We start from the raw sequence: 22380 nt of genomic DNA, 5'->3' as shown, positions 1-22380 counted from the left end.
GGTCTCGAACTCCTGACCTCATAATCCACCCACCTCGGCCTCCCAAAGTGCTGGGATTACAGGTGTGAGCCACCACACCCGGCCTATATTTTAAAATTTTCTTACAATAAATGTGTATCAATTTTACACTAAATAAAAAATTATTATTCTACAGGGTCACCCTCTGTCATGTAGGCTGGAGTGCAGTGGCACGATCACAGCTTGATGCAGCCTGGTTCTCCTGGGCTCAAGCAATCCTCCTGCCTTAACCTTCTGAGTACCTGGGACAACAGGTATGCAGTACCACACTCAACTAATTAAAAAAAAAAATGTAGAGATGGGGTCTCATACGTTGCCCAGGCTGGTCTTGAATTCTTGGGCTCAAGTGATCCACCCACCTCAGCCTCCCAAAGTGCTAGGATTATAGGCGTGAGTCACTGAGCCCGGCTGGGCTGTTTCCCATCACACTACTACCCCTTTTCAATCTCTAGCCCCCAATCCCTGCCACATCAAAAGCTCCCTATAAAAGGGCAACTTTACCAGACACTGCCATAGTGTCGCTGATCCATGCGATGGAAAAGATCCAGTCCTTGTGTCCATCCTTGGAGAGCAGGGAGTAACAGGTACAGGGAGGAAAATAAGAAATTAGTAAAATAAGTATTGTAATAAACTCTGAAGAAGCATACAAGTCAGACTGAAAATATTTTTGTAGAAATTACAACTCTGATCTCTGGTGGTCTCAACCCATAGAGAACGATCAATCTTTACCTTCTATCTTGAGGAGCTCAAAGCTGGAATGAAATTGGCACTACTGTGGGTAGTGGACACATAGCTCTTGCCTTCTACCTCTGGGTCCCATCTTCTATCTGGAACTCTCTTCCTCCAGACATCTAGACATCTATATGGCTTGTACCCTCATTTCCTTTAAGTCTCCCTGCTCAAGTGTCATCCTATCAATGAAACTTTATCTTGTGATACAGCATCCTCCACCTTACTCTCAGTCCCTTTATGCTGCCTTTATTCTTCTCCATGGCACTTATCACACTCTGACGTATTACTGGTAAATATTAGTTTATATGGTTTATATTTTGGTCTATATGTCACCCTCCACTAGAATGTAGGCTTCAAGAGGACAGGGGCTTTATCTGTTCTGTTCACTGCTATGTCTCAAACAACGCCTAGCCATAGAAGACTCAATAAATGCCTGATGAATGAATGGATGATTTAGTAAACTGCTACTCTCTGACTATGGGCAATGGGAAGTATGTGGACACTATGGATTCAAACAGCAACCCAATACTGTTGGCCCCTGAGGTGTGCTGCTTGCCCCTTTAACAAACATACACTGTGCCCTATGGGGAGTCCAGTCCCCACTCTGGGCTGATGAGAGGAGGGTCCATATTAACCACTGAGACCCGTTTAAAAACAAGGCTCCCTCCAACTACAACTACTGGGAAAACTTACATCTCCTACACACACAGGATCCAGCGTAGGTAGTCGATAGATGGCAAGACTGTTGGGGTTGTCTCCTCCAGTGGCTAGCAGTGTTCTAGAAGGATTCAGCTCGATGGCATGGATACCACAGCCCTGCTGGGTCACACCTCCAGGCTCCCGGTCTTTCAGAATGGGGATCTTGGTGATCTGGCTTGTCTGGACATCTACGACAAATAGCTACAAGAAAAAATGGATACAGAAGCTGAACACAGTTCTGATTTAACGTGGCCAATACAGGGTATAAACATCCTTTTGTTCAACTGTTCATCAACATTTAATTAACAACTACCACATGTTAGACCCTAGGAATTATTAAAGGCATGGTCAGGACTACTAATGACATGAAACATGAAATAAGTCAATATAACACAATATTAGAGATAAGAAAAATATGCTACATGAACACAGATTAGGAAGCAGTAAGTTCTGCCTGGGATTCAGAGAAGGTTTCCAAGAGGCCTTCTATTGGCCACAGACACAAAGAGGAAGACCAACACAGTTTTCTGTCAGTTTGGTCATATTTTATACATTGAATCCTCACCTAACCACACCATGCACAGGAACTTTTAAACGAAACACAATTCCCAGAACACATCATGGCTACTAATATAACTATTAATATTACTAAGTTTTCTGGAATGACCAGAGACATACAACAAGGAAGAATTATTAATATCTCATGGCTGTTCTCTATACACACACATTCCATTCAGTTCTATTCCTCCCTGCCTTTGCTCTTGCTGCTACCTCTGCCTGAAAGGCTCTCTTCCACCTCTTTACCCTCCAAGATTCAACTTAGAGAAATGCTTTATGGAAAAATCAGTCTTAGCAAAAGGACAGCCCTTAGAAGAGTCAAACTCTTCAGTGATTCAACAGTTCATTCCTTCAGACACTCACTTATTTGCCAGTACTGTTCTAAGTGTTATGAACACAGCTATGAATGAGAGAAATATCTGCCCTAACAGATACACCTTATAGCCTGAGAGGCTGAAATAAAATCCTGTCAGCAATTCTCATGTTGAGGCCAAACATGTCAAACCTTTACATAAATAAACCTGCTGCTTACAAAGAAGATATATGAAAGGAGAAACTAGGTGAGTCTTAAGTTTAAAATATAAAAAGGGCCGAGCGCAGTGGCTCACGCCTGTAATGCCAGCACTTCAGGAGGCCAAGGCGGGTGGATCACCAGAGCTTGAGAGTTCGAGATCAGCCTGGCTAACATGGTGAAAATCCTACTAAACTTACAAAATTAGCTGGGCATGGTGGCACATGCCTGTAATCTCAGCTACTCGGGAGGCTGAGGCAGAACAATCGCTTGAACCGAGGAGGCGGAGGTTGCAGTGAGCCGGGATCGAGCCACTGCACTCCAGCCTGGGCAACAGTGTGAGACCGTGAGACGTGGTCTCAAAAAAAAAAAAAAAAAAAAAAAAAAAAAAAAAAAAATATATATATATATATATATATACATATATGAATGAGGTGGACAAGGTGGCAAGTGCCTGTAGCCCCGACTACTTAGCTACTCAGGAGGCTGAGGCATAAGGATCACAAATTGAGTCCAGCCTGGGCAAAACAGCAAGACCCTATCTCAAACAAATACATATATGTATTTTATGTATATGTTTTTATATATATATATAATTTTTTTTTTTTCACTAGGAAAATGGTTTCATTGGAGTGTCTTTAGAGCTGTGATGTCAAGACATGAAGAACAAGTGCACACACAGACATGGCTATCACAGTACAGACTATGGGTGAATAAAAAGTTCACATCACTTCTTCCCTTTACCCAGGAACAGAAGGCTCTAGGCCACCTCCTCATAGGCCCACTCCTCAAACTCTCTCTCCTCCTTGGCTGTGGTATCCTGTACTCAGACACGTTCATGCTGCTCACAGCCTCAGTGAACTCCATCTCATCCATGCCACTTCCCATGTACTAGTGCAGGAAGGCTTTGTGCCAGAATATGGCTGTGAACTGTTCCGAGATGCACCTGAACAGCTCCTAGATGGCTGTGTTGTTGCCAGTGACAGTGGCAGCCATCTTTAGCCCCCAGGGTGGGATGTTACAGACAGCTGTTTTCACCTTGTAGGGGATTCAATGAACAAAGTAGCTGCTGTCCTTGTTTTGGAGATTAAGCATTTACTTATCCACCTCCTCCATGCACGTACAGCCCCGAACACGGCAGCTGCGAAGCAACAGCCACAGAGTGGGGTCTCAGGCAGCCATCATATTCTTGGCATCAAACATCCGCTGGGTGGGCTCAGGCACCATTGGGGCTCAGTACTGCTGGCTGTCCTGGATGGTCTGGATGAGTCCAGACATGAAGAAGTGCAAGCGGGGGAATAGGACCATGTTCATGGCCATTGAGCTGGCCCTGGAAGCTCAGGCAGGTGGTGACCCCACTCACAGTGCAGACACCAGGTGGCTCAGGACACCGTAGGTGGGTGTGGGCAGCTTTAGGGGTCGGAAGCAGATGTCTTAGAGAGCTTCCTTATCAATGCAAAAGGTTTCGTCTGTGTTTTCTGTGAGTTGGTGGACTGAGAGGGTGACATTGTAGGGCTCTACCACCATGTCCAACACCTTGGGTGGGGGCATTACACTGGATACATATATAAATATTTAAATTATATATAATTATATATGTATATATAACATGTACTTTATATATTTAAATATATATAATATATATATTTATTAAAAACAGAGAGAGAGAGAGAGAGAGAGAGAGAGGAGTAGCTAGAAGAGTGTCAGAGTCTGAGTGGGAGCAGGGGGAAGAAGGGGACAAACCACTCCCAAACTGGCAACTACCTGAGAGCAGCAGACTCCCTGCCTAACTGGCATCATTGCTGATGCATCCCACAAGCATCTGAAACTGAATATGCCCAAAACAAATAACCTTGCTCCTCAAATTGCTCACTTTCCTAAAACCACCACTATCTACCCTGTCACTCAAGTGTGGATTTTATCCTAGATTACTCCTTCTCCCTCATTTCCATCATCTTAGTCCTGCCTAACCTACCTCCTAAATATTCTTACAGCTGGCTCCTTCCTCTGATTCCTCACTCATCACTTCTCCTTGGACAACCACAATTAGTCTTTGTGCCTTCAGGCAACACCGCTATCACAATTATTCTATTATAAGCAGAGTCAACTTCCTAAAAATGGAAATCTTCCCATGCCAGTCCCCAACTAAAAAACATCCAATGACTCCCCGTCACCTAAATCTCAGATACTTAGCATGGCATTAAGATTCTCCTTGGGGCCAGACTTTGGAAGGCTGAGGAAGAAGTATTACTTCAGCCCAGAAATTTATGACCAGCTCGGGCAGCACAGTGAGACCCTGTCTCTACTTGAGCCCAGGAGGTCAAGGCTGCAGTGAGCCATGATGGTGCCACTGCATTCCCACCTGGGTGACAGAGCAAGACCCTGCCTCAACAAAACAAAACAAAACCAATCCAAGAGTCTCCTCAGTCTAGCCCCTACTATCTTCACGTCTTGCCATGGACGTGAAGATAAAACTCTAGAAATAATTGCTTCTAAATATCATACATGAAAAATTCTTCAATGAAATATAATTATTTTGTTTCATGCTCATGCTGTTCACAAGGCCAGAAATGATTCTCCTATTCTTTTCTGTGTTTTTTTTTTTTTTTTTTTGAGACCAAGTCTTGCTCTGTCACCCAGGCTGGAGTGCAGTGGCATGATCTCGGCTCACTGCAACCTCTGCCTCCTGGATTCAAGCAATTCTCCTGCCTCAGCCCTCTGAGCAGCTGGGACTACAGGCGTGCACCACCACACCTAGCTAATTTTTGTATTTTTACTAAAGATGGGGTTTCACCATATTGGCCAGGCTGGTCTGGAACTCCTGACCTTGTGATCCACCTGCCTCAGCCTCCCAAAGTGCTGGCATTACAGGCGTGAGCCACCACACCCAGCCTCTCCTACTCTTTTACCTGGCCAACACGTACTTATTTTTCATGATTCAGTTCAGACATGTCCTCTTGGACTACTCTCTAAATGTCCAGGCTGATCAAGTGCCTCTCTTGCAGGCTCCCAAGATATCCCTCTACCCACAACACTTAGACCATATCGCACTGATTTAAAATATTTACTTATTTGTCTTCCTCATAAAGCTATTAACTCTCTTCCAGTTCTAAGTGCAGAGAATTTATCTTATTTGATTCTACAATCTTGCCCCAGCAACTACTTAAGCATTTACAACAGTCACCTTTCAGAGGGCCTGCCCAACTACTGTAGTAGGCCCCCACATCCCTGTGAGGGTGAGGCTCTGTAGCTGTTTTATTTGATATAAGCCTAGACCCCCTGATCACAGCACAGTCTAGAGGGAGTTTCAGGAGAATCAGTCCAAAGGCTAGATTGGACTAGGCCATTCAGATTCTTTAGGGAATGTGTAACTGGCTGGTGGCACTAGACCAAACTGCCTGGGTGGCCACTTTTTACCAAAGCCAGTCCTCGGAGAAAAGAAAACTTAAGACATGAAGCATGGGCCAGGCGCAGTGGCTTATGCCTGTAATCCCAGCACTTAGGGAGGCCGAGGCGGGTGGATCACTTCAGGTCAGGAGTTCAAGACTAGCCTGGCAAACATGGTGAAACCCCATCTCTACTAAAAATACAAAAAAAAAAAAAAAAAAAAAAAATTAGCTGGACGTAGTGGCGGGCGCCTATAATCCCAGCTACTCGGGAGGCCGAGACAGGAGAATTGCTTAAACTCAGGAGGCAGAGATTGCAGTGAGCCGAGATCGTGCCATTGCACTCCAGCCTGGGTGACAGTGTGAGACTCCATCTCAAAAAGAAAAAAAAAAAGACAGGAAACATGGACATCCTTGGTTCCTAGTGGCTTTTCAATTCCTGTTTCCACTTCTCTCTGAGATCCAGTAATACTTTGTTCTTGGGGTTTGTGAACTTGTCTTTCCAATAAATGTGAGTAGGTTTCTTACCCTTTTAAACAAATGATTGCAGGCTGAGCGTGGTGGTTCACGCCTGTAATCCCAGCACTTTGGGAGGCCAAGGCAGGCGGATCACCTGGGGTCAGGACTTCAAGACCAGCCTGGCCAACATGACAAAACCGTCTCTACTAAAAATACAAAAATCAGCCAGTTGTGGTGGCGTGAGTCTGTAATCCCAGCTACTCGGGAGGCTGGGGCAGGAGAATTGCTTGGACCCAGGAGGTGGAGGTTGCAATGAGTTGAGATCACACCATTGCACTCCAGCCTGGGCGACAGAGTGAGAATCTGTCTCAAAAACAAAAAATAAAAAATACTGGCCGGGTGTGGTGGCTCACGCCTGTAATCCCAGTACTTTGGGAGGCCGAGGCAGGCGGATCATCTGAGGTTGGGAGTTCGAGACCAGCCTGACCAACATGGAGAAACCTCGTCTCTACTAAAAATACAAAATTAGCCAGGCGTGGTGGCACATGTCTGTAATCCCAGCTACTCGGGAGGCTGAGGGAGGTGAATCGCTTGAACCCGGGAGGCAGAGGTTGAGGTGAGCTGAGATCACGCCATTGCACTCCAACCTGGGCAATAAGAGTGAAACTCTGTCTCAAAAAATAAACAAACAAACTAATAATAAACAAATGATCTCTAACCAGATAATCCTCAAATTATTTCCTGAAACAAAATTAATTGTCCACTCACGTATTTGTGTTGTGTGAGACAATGCAACCGTAACATGTAGCTTTTAGACCAGGGATTCCCAAACTGCTGATCAAAATATTTTTTGAGATAGAGTCTCATTCTTGTTGCCCAGGCTGGAGTGCAATGGCATGATCTTGGCTCACCACAACCTCTGCCTCCTGGGTACAAGCAATTCTCCTGCCTCAGCCTCGCTGAGTACCTGGGATTACAGGTGGCTGCCACCACGCCCGGCTAATTTTTGTATTTTTAGTAGAGATGGGGTTTCACCATGTTGGCCAGGCTGGTCTCAAACTCCTCACCTCAGGTGATCTGCCTGTTTTGGCCTCCGAAAGTGCTGGGATTACAGGCATGGGCCACTGTATGCGGCCTGAATTTTTTCTTATTTTTTTCTGAAACAGTCTAGCTCTGTCACCCAAGCTGGAATGCAGTGGCGTGATCTTGGCTCCCAGGTTCAAGTGATTCTCGTGCCTCAGCCTCCCAAGTCGCTGGGATGGCAGGTGCACACCACTGTGCCCAGCTAATTTTTGAATTTTTAGTAGAGACAGGGTTTCACCATATTAGCCAGACTGGTCTCGAACTCCTGACCTCAAGTGATCCACTCATCTCAGCCTCCCAAAGTGCTGGGATTACAAGGATGAGCCACCACACCCAGGCTGAATTTTCTTTAAAAAACAATACAAAACACTACAAAACAAAAACAATTCCCAGGCCTTACCCTAAAACTCTTCCATTAGGCATTTCTGAATTTGCATGTTTACTGCAGCATTATTCACAATAGCCAAGATACGGAATCAGCATAAGTGTGCATCAATGAATAAATGCATAAAGAAAATGTGGCACAGGCCAGGCGCAGTGGCTCATGCCTGTAATCCCAGCACTTTGGGAGGCCGCGGCAGGCGGATCATGAGGTTAGGAGATTGAGACCATCCTGGCTAACACAGTGAAACCCTGTTTCTACTAAAAATACAAAAAATTAGCCGGGCGTGGTGGTGGGTACCTGTAGTCCCAGCTACTCAGGAGGCTGAGGCAGGAGAATGGCGTGAACCTGGGAGGCGGAGCTTGCAGCGAGCCGAGATCACGCCACTGCACTCCAGCTTGGGTGACAGGGCAAATACTCCGTCTCAAAAAGAAATGTGGCACAGATACACAATGCAATACTGTTTAGCTATAAAAAAGAATGAAATCCTTTGGACAACATGGATGAACCTAGAGAACATTATGTTAAGTGAAACAAGCCGCCAAGTACAGAATACTGAATGGCCTCACTTACATGTGGAACCTTAAAAAGTTGATCTTGGCTGGACGCGGTGGCTCACGCCTGTAATCCCAGTACTTTGGGAGTCTGAGGCTGGTGGATCACCTGAGGTCAGGAGTTTGAGACCAGCCTGGCCAATGTGGTGAAACCCTGTCTCTACTAAAAATCCAAAAATTAGCTAAATTAAGAGTGTGCCCCCAACCTCACCCTCATTATTGCAAAGGAATGACAATGAACCACTTGAAGGATAGAGCCATCCTGCTTCTTCATGGGAAGAAACAGGGATGTGGATGAGCTACCACAGAATCTCTTCCCAAGCTCTTTGACAAGGGTCCAAGGATTCATGCAGCTCCAGTAACATTTCCCAGAATGAGGCTGCTCCACATTAACCTACTGGGATCCCTGCCAGAAACTAGCAGCACGGCAAGGTAAGCTCGAGGCTCAGGCTCCCTGCAGTTTACATTCTAGGACAGTGGGGAAAAGAGACATGTAAGACTAGTGAGTCTATCTCTGCATGCATTCATGTGTATCTAGACAAATGTAAATGAATGTACACAAAGACAAAGATGGCTTAAAAAAAAGGAGTCAGATGTGGTAGCAGGAGCCTATAGTCCCAGCTATTTGGGAGGCTGAAGCACGAGGATCCCATGGGCCCAGGAGGTCAAGGCTTCAGTGAGCTATAATTGTGCCATTGCCCTCCACCCTGGGTGACAGAGCAAGACCTTGCCTCTAAAAACAAAAAACACAAAAACAAAAAAAAGAGGACGGGGGAACCTTACAATGTTTCTAAAATTCAAGGGTGTTTCAGACTGGAGCCCAATGAGAAAGGAAAGTAATTCTATGCAGGTCACACAGACAACAAGACACACTATGTTGCAGTCAGTAAAAGACAGGTGGGCAACCTAAGTCTGTGGAGAGGTGGGGAAAGGAAAGACAAGTGAAATCAAAGCAGAAGAATCTATTCACTATCCCAATCTGAGAAAGTGGGGAGGAGCAAAGGAGAGAGCCAAGACCAAGAAACACAACAGAGAATGGACAGACAATATGTATCAAACATTAAAAATATGTATAGCGGCTGGGCGCGGTGGCTCACACCTGTAATCCCAGCACTTTGGGAGGCCGAGGCGGGCGGATCACGAGGTCAGGAGATCGAGACCATCCTGGCCAACATGGTGAAACCCTATCTCTACTAAAAATACAGAAATTAGCTGGGCGGCTGAGCACGGTGGCTCACACCTGTAATCCCAGCTCTTTGGGAGGCCGAGGTGGGCGGATAACCTGGTCAGGAGATCGAGACCATCCTGGCTAACACGGTGAAACCCCATCTCTACTAAAAATACAAAAAATCAGCCAGGCACAGTGGCGGGCGCCTGTAGTCCCAGCTACTCGGGAGGCTGAGGCAGGAGAATGGCGTGAACCCAGGAGGCAGAGCCTGCAGTGAGCTGAGATCATACCATTGTATTCCAGCCTGGGCCACAGAGTGAGACTCCATTTCAAAAAAAAAAAAAAAGAGCTGGGCATGGTGGCGTGCACCTGTAGTCCCAGCTACTCGGGAGGCTGAGGCAGGAGAATTACATGAACCCGGGAAGCGGAGGTTGCAGTGAGCAGAGATAGCGCCACCGCACTCCAGCCTGGCGACAGAGCAAGACTTCGTCTCAAAAAAAAAAAAAAAAAAAAAAGTATACATATACACGTAGCAGGAGCCTATAGTCTCTGCAGCCTCCCCATATACATATATATATATACACACACATATATATAGCTTGTAATACCAACTTTAGGAACTTACACTGAGGAAATAGTGATGGGTGAACAGTTTGAACTACTGTACATCCTTTTTAATTACAGAGACAGGGTCCCTCTTTGTTGCCCATGTTGTAATAAAACCCTCCTGGGCTCAGGCAATCCTCCCGCCTTAGCCTCCCAAAGTGCGGGATTACAGACATGAGCCATCAAGCCTCGCCACTACATACCTTTAACGGCGAGAAGGTAGTTCACTGCATGAATATACTAACATTAATTGAATTAATTCCCTATTATTGAACATTTATGACATGTCCAAATTTTTAGTAATACAAAACATGGCAATGAACATTCTTTTATTGAAATCTAGGGCCTCCTCTTAGTACTGGGGCATAAGGAGGAAAAAAATTAAATAAATAAATCCAGGGCTGGGTGCGGTGGCTCACGCCTGTAATCCTAGCACTTTGGGAGGTGGGCAGATCAACTGAGGTCAGGAGTTCAAGACCAGCCTGGCAAACATGGCAAACCCTGTCTCTACTAAAAATATAAAAATTAGCCGGGCATGGTGGCAGTCGCCTTTAATCCCAGTTACTCGGGAGGCTGAGGTAGGAGAATCACTTGAACCCAGGAGGGGTAGGCTGCAGAGATCGCGCCACTGAACTCCAGCCTGGGCGACAGAGTGAGAGTCCGTCTCAAAAATAAATAAATAAATAAATAAATAATACAAATAAATAAACAAATCTGGCTGGGTACAGTGGCTCACACCTGTAATCCCAGCACTTTGGGCAGTCAAGGCAGGCAGATCACTTGAGGTCAGGAGTTCGAGATCAGCCTGGCCAACACAGTGAATGAAACCCTGTGTCCATTAAAAATACAAAAATTAGCCGGGCATGGCAGTGCATACCTGTAGTCCCAGCTACTTGGGAGGCTGAAGCAGGAGAATCGCCTGAACTCGGGTGGTGGAGGTTGTAGTGAGCCAAGATGGCACCACTCAGCCTGGGCAACAGGGCAAGACTCTGTCTCAAATAATAATAATAAATTAATAAATAAATCCGCCGGGCATGGTGGCTCATGCCTGTAATCCTAGCATTTGGGAGGCTGAGGGGGGCAGATCACTCTAGGTCAGAAGTTTGAGACCACCCTGGCCAACATGGCGAAATGCCATCTCTACTAAAAATACATAAATTAGCCGGGCACAGTGACGGGTGCGTAATCCCAGCTACTCGGGAGGATGAGGCAGAAGAATCGCTTGAACTCAAGAGGGGGAGGTTGCAGTAAGCCGAGATCGTGCCCCCACACTCCAGCCTGGGCAATAGAGCGAGACTCCGTCTCAAAAATCAATCATCAATCAATCCACGTATCTGCGCTATGCCAAGATCTTAGACACTCTGAGCTGTGACTCTAAACTGTTCCTACACAAGATGGGCTACACCACTAGCTAGCTAAGATAAGTAATGGTACTTCATAATAGGTCTTGAATTCTGATGTTTCGCCACAGAATCATGACTTCGTGGAAGGAGGGCCACATTAGGATTTACAATTACTTTGGATTTAAGTGACATAATTCTTATAAGCTTTATATCTAGCAGTAAATTGATTTCTAATCCTTGATTTTTTTTTTTTTGAGACGGAGCTCAAAAAAAAAAGGTGCCCACCACCACGCCCAGCTAATTTTTTGTATTTTTAGTAGAGACGGGGTTTTACCATGTTAGCCAGGATGGTCTTGATCTCCTCACCTTGTGATCTGCCTGCCTCAGCCGGCCAAAGTGCTGGCATTACAGGTGTGAGCCACCGCGCCCAGCCTCTAATACTTGATTTTGGAGGTCTCTGTTAAAAATGGACTGAGTCCTAAAAGCCAGCTTTGGCAAGACACATTGATTTTACCTAGTACCCACCAAAGTCACCACATAAACTTTGACAACATACAACAGAGGTTTAGCTACCTTAAGCATCTATCTAAACAAATATTTGTTAAAAAGAAATTCTTGCTGGGTGCAGTGGCTCACGCCTGTAATCCCAGCACTTTGGGAGGCCCAGGCGGGAGGATCACCTGAGGTTGGGAGTTCGAGCCCAGCCTCACCAACGTGGAGAAACCCCATCTCCACTAAAAATACAAAATTAGCTGGGTGTGGTGGCGCATGCCTGTAATTCCAGCTACTCGGGAGGCCGAGGCAGAAGAACTGCTTGAACCCAGGAGGCGGAGGTTGCGGTGAGCCGAGATCGTGCCATCACACTCCAGCCTGGGCAACAAGAGCAAAACTCTGTCTCAAAAAAACAAACAAAAAAAGAAATTATTCTTGGACTGTTAAATCAGAACCCTATTTAGTATTGCTTTTATATGTTTATAAATTCCATCACCTATTTCCAAGTGATACCAATCTGAAAAATGAAAGGGGAAATAAAAGGATTAGTCCAATAGTCTGATTTCATAAGAATCTTTATTTCTTCCTATAGAAGATGGAAATTGATTTATTTCTTTTGTTTTTTTTTCCAAGATGGAAAAAAAGACTCACTCTGTCGCCCAGGCTGAAGTGCAGTGGCACAATCTCAGTTCACTACAACCTCCACCTCCCGGGTTCAAGCGATTGTCCTGCCTCAGACTCCCGAGTAGCCGGGACCACAGGCATGCGGCATCATGCCCGGCTAATTTTTGTGTTTTTAGTAGAGATGGGGTTTCACCATGTTGGCCGGGCTGGTCTCGAACTCCTGGCCTCAAGTGACCCACCTGCCTCAGCCTCCCAAAGTGCTGGGATTACAGGAGTGAGCCACTGCCCCCGGCCTGAAACTGATTTCTATATACTCAAGGATGCTAATAGTTAACGTGTAAGTTATTCGGGAGAAAATCTCTACACAGGAAACTTTCAGGTTTTTGTTCCCTGGTGACATTTCCAGGTATAAGGCCTTCTACTCAGAATTAACAGGGAGCTTTATCCCTAACTTGCAAACTACTGGAGAGCAGAGATTGTAATTACATATCTGGTATAAAAGATTATAAACTCTTAACAATAGTGTTAAATAATGATAATATGGCCGGGCGTGGTGGGTCATGTGTATAATCCCAGCACTTTGGGAGGCAGAGGTGGGCAGATCACCTGAGGTCAGGAGTTCAAAACCAGGCTGGCCAATATGGCAAGACCCCGTCTCTACTAAAAATACAAAAACTAGCCGGGTGTGGTGGCACATGCCTGTAATCCCAGCTACTTGGTGGGGCTGAGGCAGGAGAATCGCTTGAACCTGGGAGGCGGAGGTTGCAGTGAGCCAAGATTGCGCCACTGCACTGCAGCCTGGGCAACAGAGTAAGACCCTGTCTCAAAAAAGAAAATAATAATAATAATAATATCTCTCTTATCTCACACTTACTTCCTAAGTGTAACAGCATTAAGACTTGAGAACCAGGACCATATGGTTGTGTATTTGCCCACTGAGAATCAAGAGCCCTCTCCAGGGGCTATTTTGAGCTCCAAAAAACTCACTGTGTGACTAAGAGGAGCAACTCCTTTTGTTGCATATTCTACTAGTGTATTTTTGAGCCCCTACTTCAGTCCTTCTCACCGTCATTTTAGGATAAGAAAACACAAGGTTCATCTAGCTGAAACAACAATTTTAAAAGATGAGTGTTTATTGTACAAACAATACTTTATCAACAATACAGAAATTTAAAATGCAAGAAAGATCACTCAGAATCTTCTCTCTCAAAATCTGTTTTTCGTTTGTCAGGTTCCTGTTTAGTCTTCAATCACATATATATTATAATTGTGCACAACTATTATCAGCAGAGACAGGATTTTGTATCTCATTTCATTAAACATATTGAATGCTTTGCACGTTACAGTCTCCATAATTATGTTAATGTCTGCATAATACCATCCAGATTTATCACTATTTACTTAAGTATTCGATTGTTAGTATTTAGATTAAGTAGCTTCCAATTATTATCTTGTTAAAAACGACTTTTCCTTTGGAAAAATTCTCAGGTGTGAACATTTTAGGCGAAAGGGTATAACATTTTTAGGCTCTTCTTTCAACAAATAATATGTACTTTTGCGGTTTTTTTTTTTTTTTTTTTTTTTTTTTTGAGACAGGGTCATGCTCTGTCACCCAGGCTAGGGTGCAGTGGTGTAATCCCATTTAACTGCAGCCTCCACTTCCCAGACTCAAGCCATCCTCCCACTTCAGCCTCCTGAGTAGCTAGGACCAAAGGCACAAGACACCATGCCCAGCTAATTCTTAAATATTTTGTAGAGATGGGGTCTCACTACATTGCCCAGGCTGGTCTTGAATCTCTGGGCTCAAGTGATCTTCCTGTCTCGGCTTCCCAAAGTGCTGGATTACAGTCATGAGCCACCATGCCCAGCCAATACTGGCCAACATGGTGAAACCCTGTCTCTACTAAAAAACACAAAAAAAATTAGCCGGGCTTGGTGGTGGGCGCCTATAATCCCAGCTACTCAAGAGGCTAAGGCAGGAGAATAACTTCAACCTGGGAGGCGGAGGTTGTAGTGAGCTGAAACCAAGCCACTGCACTTCAGCCTGGGCAACAAGAACGAAAGTCTATCTCAAAAAAAAAAAAAAAAAAGGCCAGGTATGATGGCATGTGGTATAGTCCCAGCTACTCAGGATTCTGGGGCAGGAGGATCCCTTGAGCCCAGGAATTTGAAGCTGCAGTGAGCCATGACTGCACCACTGTACTCCACCCTGAGTGCAAAACGCTGTCTTGAAAAACAACAAAGCGGCCGGGCATGGTGGCTCACGTTTGTAATCCCAGCACTTTGGGAGGCTGAGGTGGGCAGATTACATGAGGTCAGGCGTTTGAGACCAGCCTGGCCAGCATGGTGAAACCCCATCTCTACTAAAAATACAAAAATTGGCCAGGCATGGTAGTACACGCCTGTAGTCCCAGCTAGTCGGAAGGCTGAGGTACAAGAATCGCTTGAACCGGAGGCAGAGGTTACAGTGAGCCAAGATCGTGCCACTGCACTCCAGCCTGGGCAACACAGCAAGACGCAGTCTCAAAAAAAAAAAAAAAAGGAAAAAAAAGAAAAAAAAAAGAGAACAAAGCAACCCTGACATAATGGGTTAGCCTGATACTCTCAGGTAGGCCTTGGTGTCCTAGTGTAAATAAATAATTTCAGAGAATATCAACATCAGACAAGGCCACTCTGTAACTGTGATAAAGACAAAAACAAGACCACTCTATAATCATACCTGAACACAGACCAAAACAAGAACACTGGCCAGGCAAGGTGGCTCACACCTGTAATCTCAGCACTTTGGGAGGCCGAGGCGGGTGGATCACCTGAGGTCAGGAGTTCGAGACCAGCCTGGCCAACATGGTGAAACCCTGTCTCTACTAAAAATATGAAAATTAGCTGTGTGTGGTGGCATGTGCCTGTAGTCCCAGCCACTCGGGAGGCAGAGGTGAGAGAATCACTTGAACCTGGGAGACAGAGGTTGCAGTGAGCCAAGATTGTGCCACTGTACTCCAGCCTGAGCGACAGAGCGAGACTCCAACTCAAAAAACAAACAAACAAAAAACCCAAGAACACTGACTAAACCACAAAAAGATCAAACATCCCCTTAACCTGGCTAATATAAATGACTGTTTCATCTTTATCAATTACAGCTTTAACCTCCTGCTAGGTAAGATTAAGATACCCAAACATAGAATTTGCCCCTGTCGTGACAGTATCCATCTGGAGCAAAGTGCTATATCCTTAAGCCTTCCCCTAAATCACGCGCAACAAGTCCCAGTGTTGTAACTCCTTTCCAGCACTCTTACCGAGGGGTCCCTCACTCCCCTATGGTGAAGGTTCTCCTAGGTACAACAAGCAACTATATCTGACTTGTTCTGCTATAAGAACAGTCCCTGGTAGTCTTTGACTGGAGAGTGCTGACAATGGGAAGTAAGAGTTCACATCCAAAATTAAATACCTCCAACTGTGTAGATCATCACTCTGCCGATTGCCATCCTTCTCCTCAAATCACACCCCACCCCCAGCCCCTTCAAGAGTCCTCTTTTCGGCCAGGCGCGGTGGCTCATGCCTGTAATCCCAGCACTTTGGGAGGCCGAGGCAGGCGGATCACGAGGTCAGAAGATCGAGACCATCCTGGCCAACATGGTGAAACCCTATCTCCACTAAAAATACAAAAATTAGCTGGGCGTGGTGGCACGTACCTGTAATCCCAGCTACTCGGGAGGCTGAGGCGGGAGAATCGCTTGAACCCAGGAGGCAGGGGTTGCAGTGAGCCGAGATCGCGCCACTGCACTCCAACCTGGAGACAGAGCGAGACTCTGTCTCAAAAAAAAAAAAAACAAAACACAAAAAAACAAAAATAAAATCCTCCTTTCTTGAATTCTTTTCTGTATTCTCCTGGTTCTCCTGAGTTCCCTGCTCCCCCGCAGCAGTTCTTCTTGCCCTGTAAATGTACATGTTTTCCAAGGTTCTCTCCTTAGCTTATCTGTCAGTATCAGTGGTTCTTAACCATTTTTGGCTCATAGTACTCTCTTTGAAAATCTAAGGACAAAAACTAAGAACGACTTCCCACACCACCCCCCCAAAATCTTGCCCAGAAAGTACACATATAATCAAAACTTTGCAATTTTAGGGAAAGTTTACACAACTCAAGCCAGGAATGCCTGCTCTCTACTGTCTTTCCCATGGAAATGTAACAATTTCAATAATTCCTTCTACATAAACGACTGCCAAATCACTAACTTCAATCCTTACTCTCTGCCAAGCTTCAACTAATTGATGAAAAGGACAAAACCCAAATCTGTTCCTTAACATTCACCCTGCCATCTTTCCAGTTATATAGGTTCAAGACATTAGTATCAATTTTTTTTTTTTTTTTTTTTTGAGACGGAGTCTCACTCTGTTGCCCAGGCTGGAGTAGAATGGCGCAATCTCAGCTCACTACAACCTCCGCCTCCCGGGTTCAAGCAATTCTCCTGCCTCAGCCTTCCGAGTAGCTGGGATTACAGGCACCCACCATCATGCCCCGCTAATTTGTTTGTACTTTTGTAGAGACAGGGTTTCACCATGTTGGCCAGGCTGGTCTTGAACTCCTGACCTCAGGTGATCCGCCCACCTTGGCCTTCCAAAGTGCTGAGATTACAGGTGTGAGCCACCTTGCCCTGCGAAAGAAAATCTTTTTAACACTAGGCTCAAATTCCTACACGGTAACAGTTGGTTGAAGTCAAGAATGCCTTCTGTAGTTCTTTGTAGTCCCTACTACTCCTTAATGTCTTGTGCCTAGCAAACTTTTCTTCACTTAGCTTTTCTGTCTGGCTCCGCAGCCAATCTGAATTTGCATAAGTCTAAACCACGAACATATACCTAACCCATCCCAGCTGCCAGATCCATGTTCTAATTAAGGTTATACCACCTCTACTTAAGTAGTTGAGTAAAAATATGACTGTATTGTTATTAATGATAAAAACAACAGTTGGCTATCCTTGCTGTTACTGCTGTGCTAGATGGGCCAAGAAATTTGGGGATTGAATGACTGCCCTAGTTTGATTGTTAGCCCACAGCACAGGGACATTCTACATCAAACTTTACTATTGAGAATACAACATAATCTCTCCCACCTCTGAAATCTTCACACATTATCTAAAGACAGTTCCAATTTTTAAATAATTTTCCTCTCTTCAAATTGTGGGAAAAGGTTATGGAATCATTTTTACCGCTACTAGTACTTCTAAATAAGTAAGATATTGCTCACTTAGAATATTTCCCAGATGCATGCAGACACCTTCTTAGCACCAGATATTATCACTCCCATTTTGCAGATGCAAAAACAAAAGCACAAATAAGGGAATCATTTGCCCAGTGTCACAAAGTTCAGAGAAGAGCACTATTCCTAGTTCCCTGCTTTGGTTCTGGAAGCTAAGCAAAAACAAACAAATACTAACTATAAAATGAAAACAGCTCCCCTTGCCCCAAACACTAGGTTATGAGGATGTAGGAAGACAGAAAGAGGTAGGAATTAAGAGTAGGTTAAATTATTACTTATTATGCTCGCCTTCAAAATACTGTCAATAACTTCAAGAAGCAAGAGGCTATGATGATTAATTCAGTTTACAATTCACTAATATTTGCTATGCTAAACACTATGATGCACGTGCAGGGAGTGGAATGAACTCTTCCAAGCAGGAGACTCTTTTTCTACTCCAAGTGACAAGGATGACAGTTCTTAACCATGAGTGGGCAGCTGGAGAGACCAAGAAAAGGAAGTTCTGTGGAGGCCTGTTGCCACCACTTAGTTTTGAAAGGCTTCTGTGTAAGACAAGCGACTCTCAACAGAAGAGGAAACGAAAGGTTGGCCCCAACCACCATGGTATTATTTCCTTCCTCAAAACTGTTTAAATTTTTGCCTATGTCCTTTATAAACAGACCAACCACCATGGTATTATTTCCTTCCTTAAAACTGTTTAAATTTTTGCCTCTGTCCTTTATAAACAGACACTTCTCCTAGCACTTAAGACTTTCTTGATCTAGAGCAATTTTCTCTCTTTTAATGATCCAAAATGTGTTTCAGTCCAGGGTCAATTTACTCACACATTATGACATTACTTGTCCATTCACACAGGGTGAGGTGAAAACGGAGGGAGGGCTGGGGGTAATCATTTCGCACCCCTAGGCCCTAGGCCCTGCCTCTTTTCATTTGCCAGTCCTCTGACATCATGCTATTCGTGGACTCTGACTTATTTTACTCTTTGACTTATTTTATCCTGGCCTATAATTGGGTTGGTTATAAGCTTACTGAGAAATTTTTCATTTCATTCATTTATAACTGTCTTTCTATTCACTCTTAAAAAGGCTACTTTCCAAAGAGCTAATGCTTATACTCTGAAATATACTACCAGACACACATTCTCTGCCTTCCTTATAGGAAACAGTTCATGTATTTCTCATATTTCAGCTTATACATTTTTAGATTCTGTTCACTAAAAAACAGCCAAGTGTGCTATTTTAAATACTTCGACATACGTTCTTAGGCTGTTTTCACTATTATGTATCCTGAATGATGCTCTAAGCGTCATTATTTCTTAAGTCTTTCCTTTGAGGCCTATGACTTAAAAACCAGCATAAAAAGATGAGGCAAAAACAAACAAACAAATAACCCTCTAGAAGCAGCACATCCAGAGAGGGCCTAAAAAAATACACTCCTTTGAAGACTTATCAGAAAAGAAATGTATGAGTAAAAAAAGGAGCACAAAAAGAGGAAGAAGTCACCAACGGGAAAGAATGGAAAGGAGAGTAAGGCAAGTCCCTCCTAAAAGAAACAGATGGGAAAACTAGCAGAGGTTCTAGAGCAAGTGGAGCAATATATCCACGACCTAGGAGAGAGGTCACATCCCCCCAGCCACTTACCGTGTTGCATTTTGTGCCACACACCACTTGCCTATGATTCAACCACTGAGATGCAAACACTTTATTAAGGGTCCCAAGGTGAAACTCTCTCTCCTTCAGGAGACTGGGAAGTTGCTGTGCTGCATAACCATGCAACACTCGAGAGTAGCTGGTTTCATTCTGTAGCCTGACTTCGCGGTTCTTCAAGTAGTATACTAAGGATCTCTTCACAGGAGGAAGTCTTTTCCTTTTGTGAAGCGAGTGATCCCAGCCAAACTGTGGAAACAACATTAGAAATCAGGGCTTTGGTTACTCTTCTTCAGAACAGATCCTACTGTATTACAGAAATCACCAACAACTCATAACTCATACTGCAGAATTTACAAACAACACAAATACAAATACTAGAGAACAAGAATCTCAATCCAGAAAGTCGTTTAACTCTTCCAACATTAAAAAGATGTTGCTCACAAACTTACCTATGTGAATTACAAGGGCTGAAAGTCAAGGGAATGAACGCAGAATAGAACAGACTAAAAGGTTTACTAGACATTTTAGGAGTGAAAGACTGAAGGAAATGAGAGGTCGAGTGATTCCCATACCGACATGGGCTGCATCTCTACCCAGCCCCCTTCTCCCTCTTAGTCTGTACTCCCACTGGAGCACGGAAGATACAGTCCAAGGAGCCAGACCTGGCTCCCAGGTCTTCCAGGGATGCATCATCAATGACCGTTCCTCTGTCATCATGCCCGCGCTCCAGGCAGTTGCAGAATTCGAAAAATCAACCACCAACGGGGTTGTAGGCCCCCGGGAAATCAGAGGCCATATCTATGTCCAAGAAGGCCTTCCTCTCCAAAGGGGACGGTATAGAGATGATACCTGGAAACTGTTGTTTCTTTTGGGGTCCAAACGCCAAAAGGCCCAGCTCAGGGTTGGGTATACATATAGGGAGACTTCTTTCTTCCAGGAGGGACGCAATCATCCCAGCTTCCTAGGGCCCATGGAAGGTAGAGTTCACTCTACCAGAGTTTGTTTCCCATTCCCTTCACTTCGGTTTCCCCTTCCTCCAAAGCCAAGATTCTGGTTTCTTTTCAAGCCCTATCCACGAATGCAGGCCTCCCGCGGATTATGTCCCATTGCTGAGTTCCCCTTTGGCTCCTCACCGCCCTGGCCTATCTGCCCTCCAGTTAATGAGGGTCCAGTGCTGACTCTGACTGCAGACCTTGGACCCCGATTCCTGTCGCAGGATCTGCGGACCCTAAGCCCATCTTGGTTCCTCGGCCTCACCACCCAGGTGCCGGCCTCTCAACCCTCACCTGCGGGCCCTGAGCGTCGCTCCCAGCTCCCGGCGAGGCGGGCGCCTTCCGCTTCCTGCTAACTACTTTCCGGGCCATAGTGGGCAGCGCCGCCGCGGCCCCGCAGCCACATGGGGCGGGGGAAGCGAGGGATAGCAGGACGGCGGGTCATATACTGGGCCCCGGGGCCGCGCACCTTAGTGCGCCCGGCCCGGAAAATGGCCCGGACCCGGAGCGGCAGCAGAAAAAAGACAGGCGGAAAGAAACGAAAGAGAGAGGAAAGACTTGGGCCGGGAAAGGGAAGGGGAAGCGAGAATGAGAGGCTTTCCGACGGCAGAGCCTAAAAGGACGGCGAGCGGCTAGAACCAAAACACCTCCTCCCCCTTGCTCGCGCGCCGTCACCCTTGCGCAGCCGCACTTCGGACAGCGTCGCCAAGGAAACACCGCCGGAACGAGAGGGGCGGGATCTAGGGGTTGGAAGATAGTTCGCTGGTGTTGCCCGGACGCCGCCAGGCCATTTTCAACGGTTGTTTGGCAGCCGCTGGATGGAAGTGGACGAGCTGGGGCCAAGGGAATCTAGCTTCTGGCCGCCGACCACCGACCCCAGCCCGCCTATCCGCAGGCACCCGGAAGTGAGGACCACCAGCGCTGCTGGGGGAAGGAATCCTCCCTAGTGCAGGCCTTAACCCGGTATCCGCCACCGGTTACCTCCCTTCTGGCACCAAACGTTTCCCTGAATCTGTCACAAACCGTGCCCTGGCTCCAAGGGCTGGACAGGGGGGTGGGGGTGGGGGGCAGAAACCGCTCCCACCCTCGAGATGAAGTCCAGTCAGGAAGCCAGGGCAGTGTGGCCAGACTTTCCCACCACTGAGAACCTGCCCAGCACAACCAACCCAGGCCGCCCTACGAGTCTCTGGCTACCCTCTTCCCACCGCTCGGTAGCCCTGAGGCTTCATTCTCCGCTCTGTCTCCTCCTGATCCTTTCTCCTGTCCGAACTGCTTCAGCCCCTCAGTCAGTTTCAGCCCCTCAGTCACCTTCCCCTTACGGTGCAACTTCACCATTCCCTTTAGATTTCCATGACCTGCCATCTAAACCACATGGTCTTTTGTGCTTTATGAAGTAGGCATCACGCTGTAACTTATCTGTCGCTGCCTGCCTCACTCTTGGATTCAGGTTGCGTCTCCATTAGGGCAGGTCGGGAATTCTGAACTACAGGAAAGAGAGTGGTCATTTTTGGCTTGCCAGTCCAGTTAGAGCTGGCATTGGCCTCCAAACAAGGGGGCTTCATCAGGATCACCCTTGCCAACATTTTTGGAAGATCCTGAAGGAATATGATTGCCAGCCTTCACTTTCCTCAAGCAAACAAACCCTCTGAGGAAGCAGGATGCTCTTGCTTGGGGCTGATTGGCCTCAGGCTGTGGTGCCCAGTTACCTGCTGGTCCCTTTCAGGCTTCAGGCTTCAGGCCTCAGGCCTTATACCTCCAAGGAACTCTGTTGGACCATCTCAAGTTCTGTCAACAAGGAGATTTGGATTTGTTTTCCAAGCCGAATCAAAGACCAGATTGAAGCAGGGTCTCCTGCCACTAACCCCTAATGTCT

The 22380-nt window shown here is 45.8% G+C and overlaps 1 protein-coding gene and 1 pseudogene across 2 annotated transcripts in view; both read right to left on the bottom strand.

The window, feature by feature from the left end:
• DCAF12 (DDB1 and CUL4 associated factor 12) overlaps positions 1-21890 on the bottom strand; it is a 39687-nt gene extending 17797 nt beyond the window's left edge. The window contains exons 1-4 of one of the 2 annotated variants that reach the window (XM_054502797.2): positions 21713-21890; positions 19507-19761; positions 1444-1650; positions 520-580 (exon numbers count right to left, since the gene is read on the bottom strand). In XM_054502797.2, the coding sequence (XP_054358772.1) occupies positions 520-580; positions 1444-1650; positions 19507-19761; positions 21713-21736 (547 nt within the window). In that variant the 5' untranslated portion in view covers positions 21737-21890. Of the gene's footprint in view, positions 1-519; positions 581-1443; positions 1651-19506; positions 19762-20801 lie in introns of both variants that reach the window. The other variant, XM_054502795.2, reaches the window with a different exon arrangement.
• Positions 3279-4069, bottom strand: LOC134737945 (tubulin beta chain-like; annotated as a pseudogene).
• Positions 21891-22380: the final 490 nt, after the last annotated feature.

Source organism: Pongo pygmaeus, chromosome 13, assembly GCF_028885625.2.
Source record: "Pongo pygmaeus isolate AG05252 chromosome 13, NHGRI_mPonPyg2-v2.0_pri, whole genome shotgun sequence".
In the NCBI taxonomy this organism is placed as follows: domain Eukaryota; kingdom Metazoa; phylum Chordata; class Mammalia; order Primates; family Hominidae; genus Pongo; species Pongo pygmaeus.
Note: the sequence above shows the minus strand (reverse complement) of the source record. Positions and strands in the feature narration are given on the sequence as shown.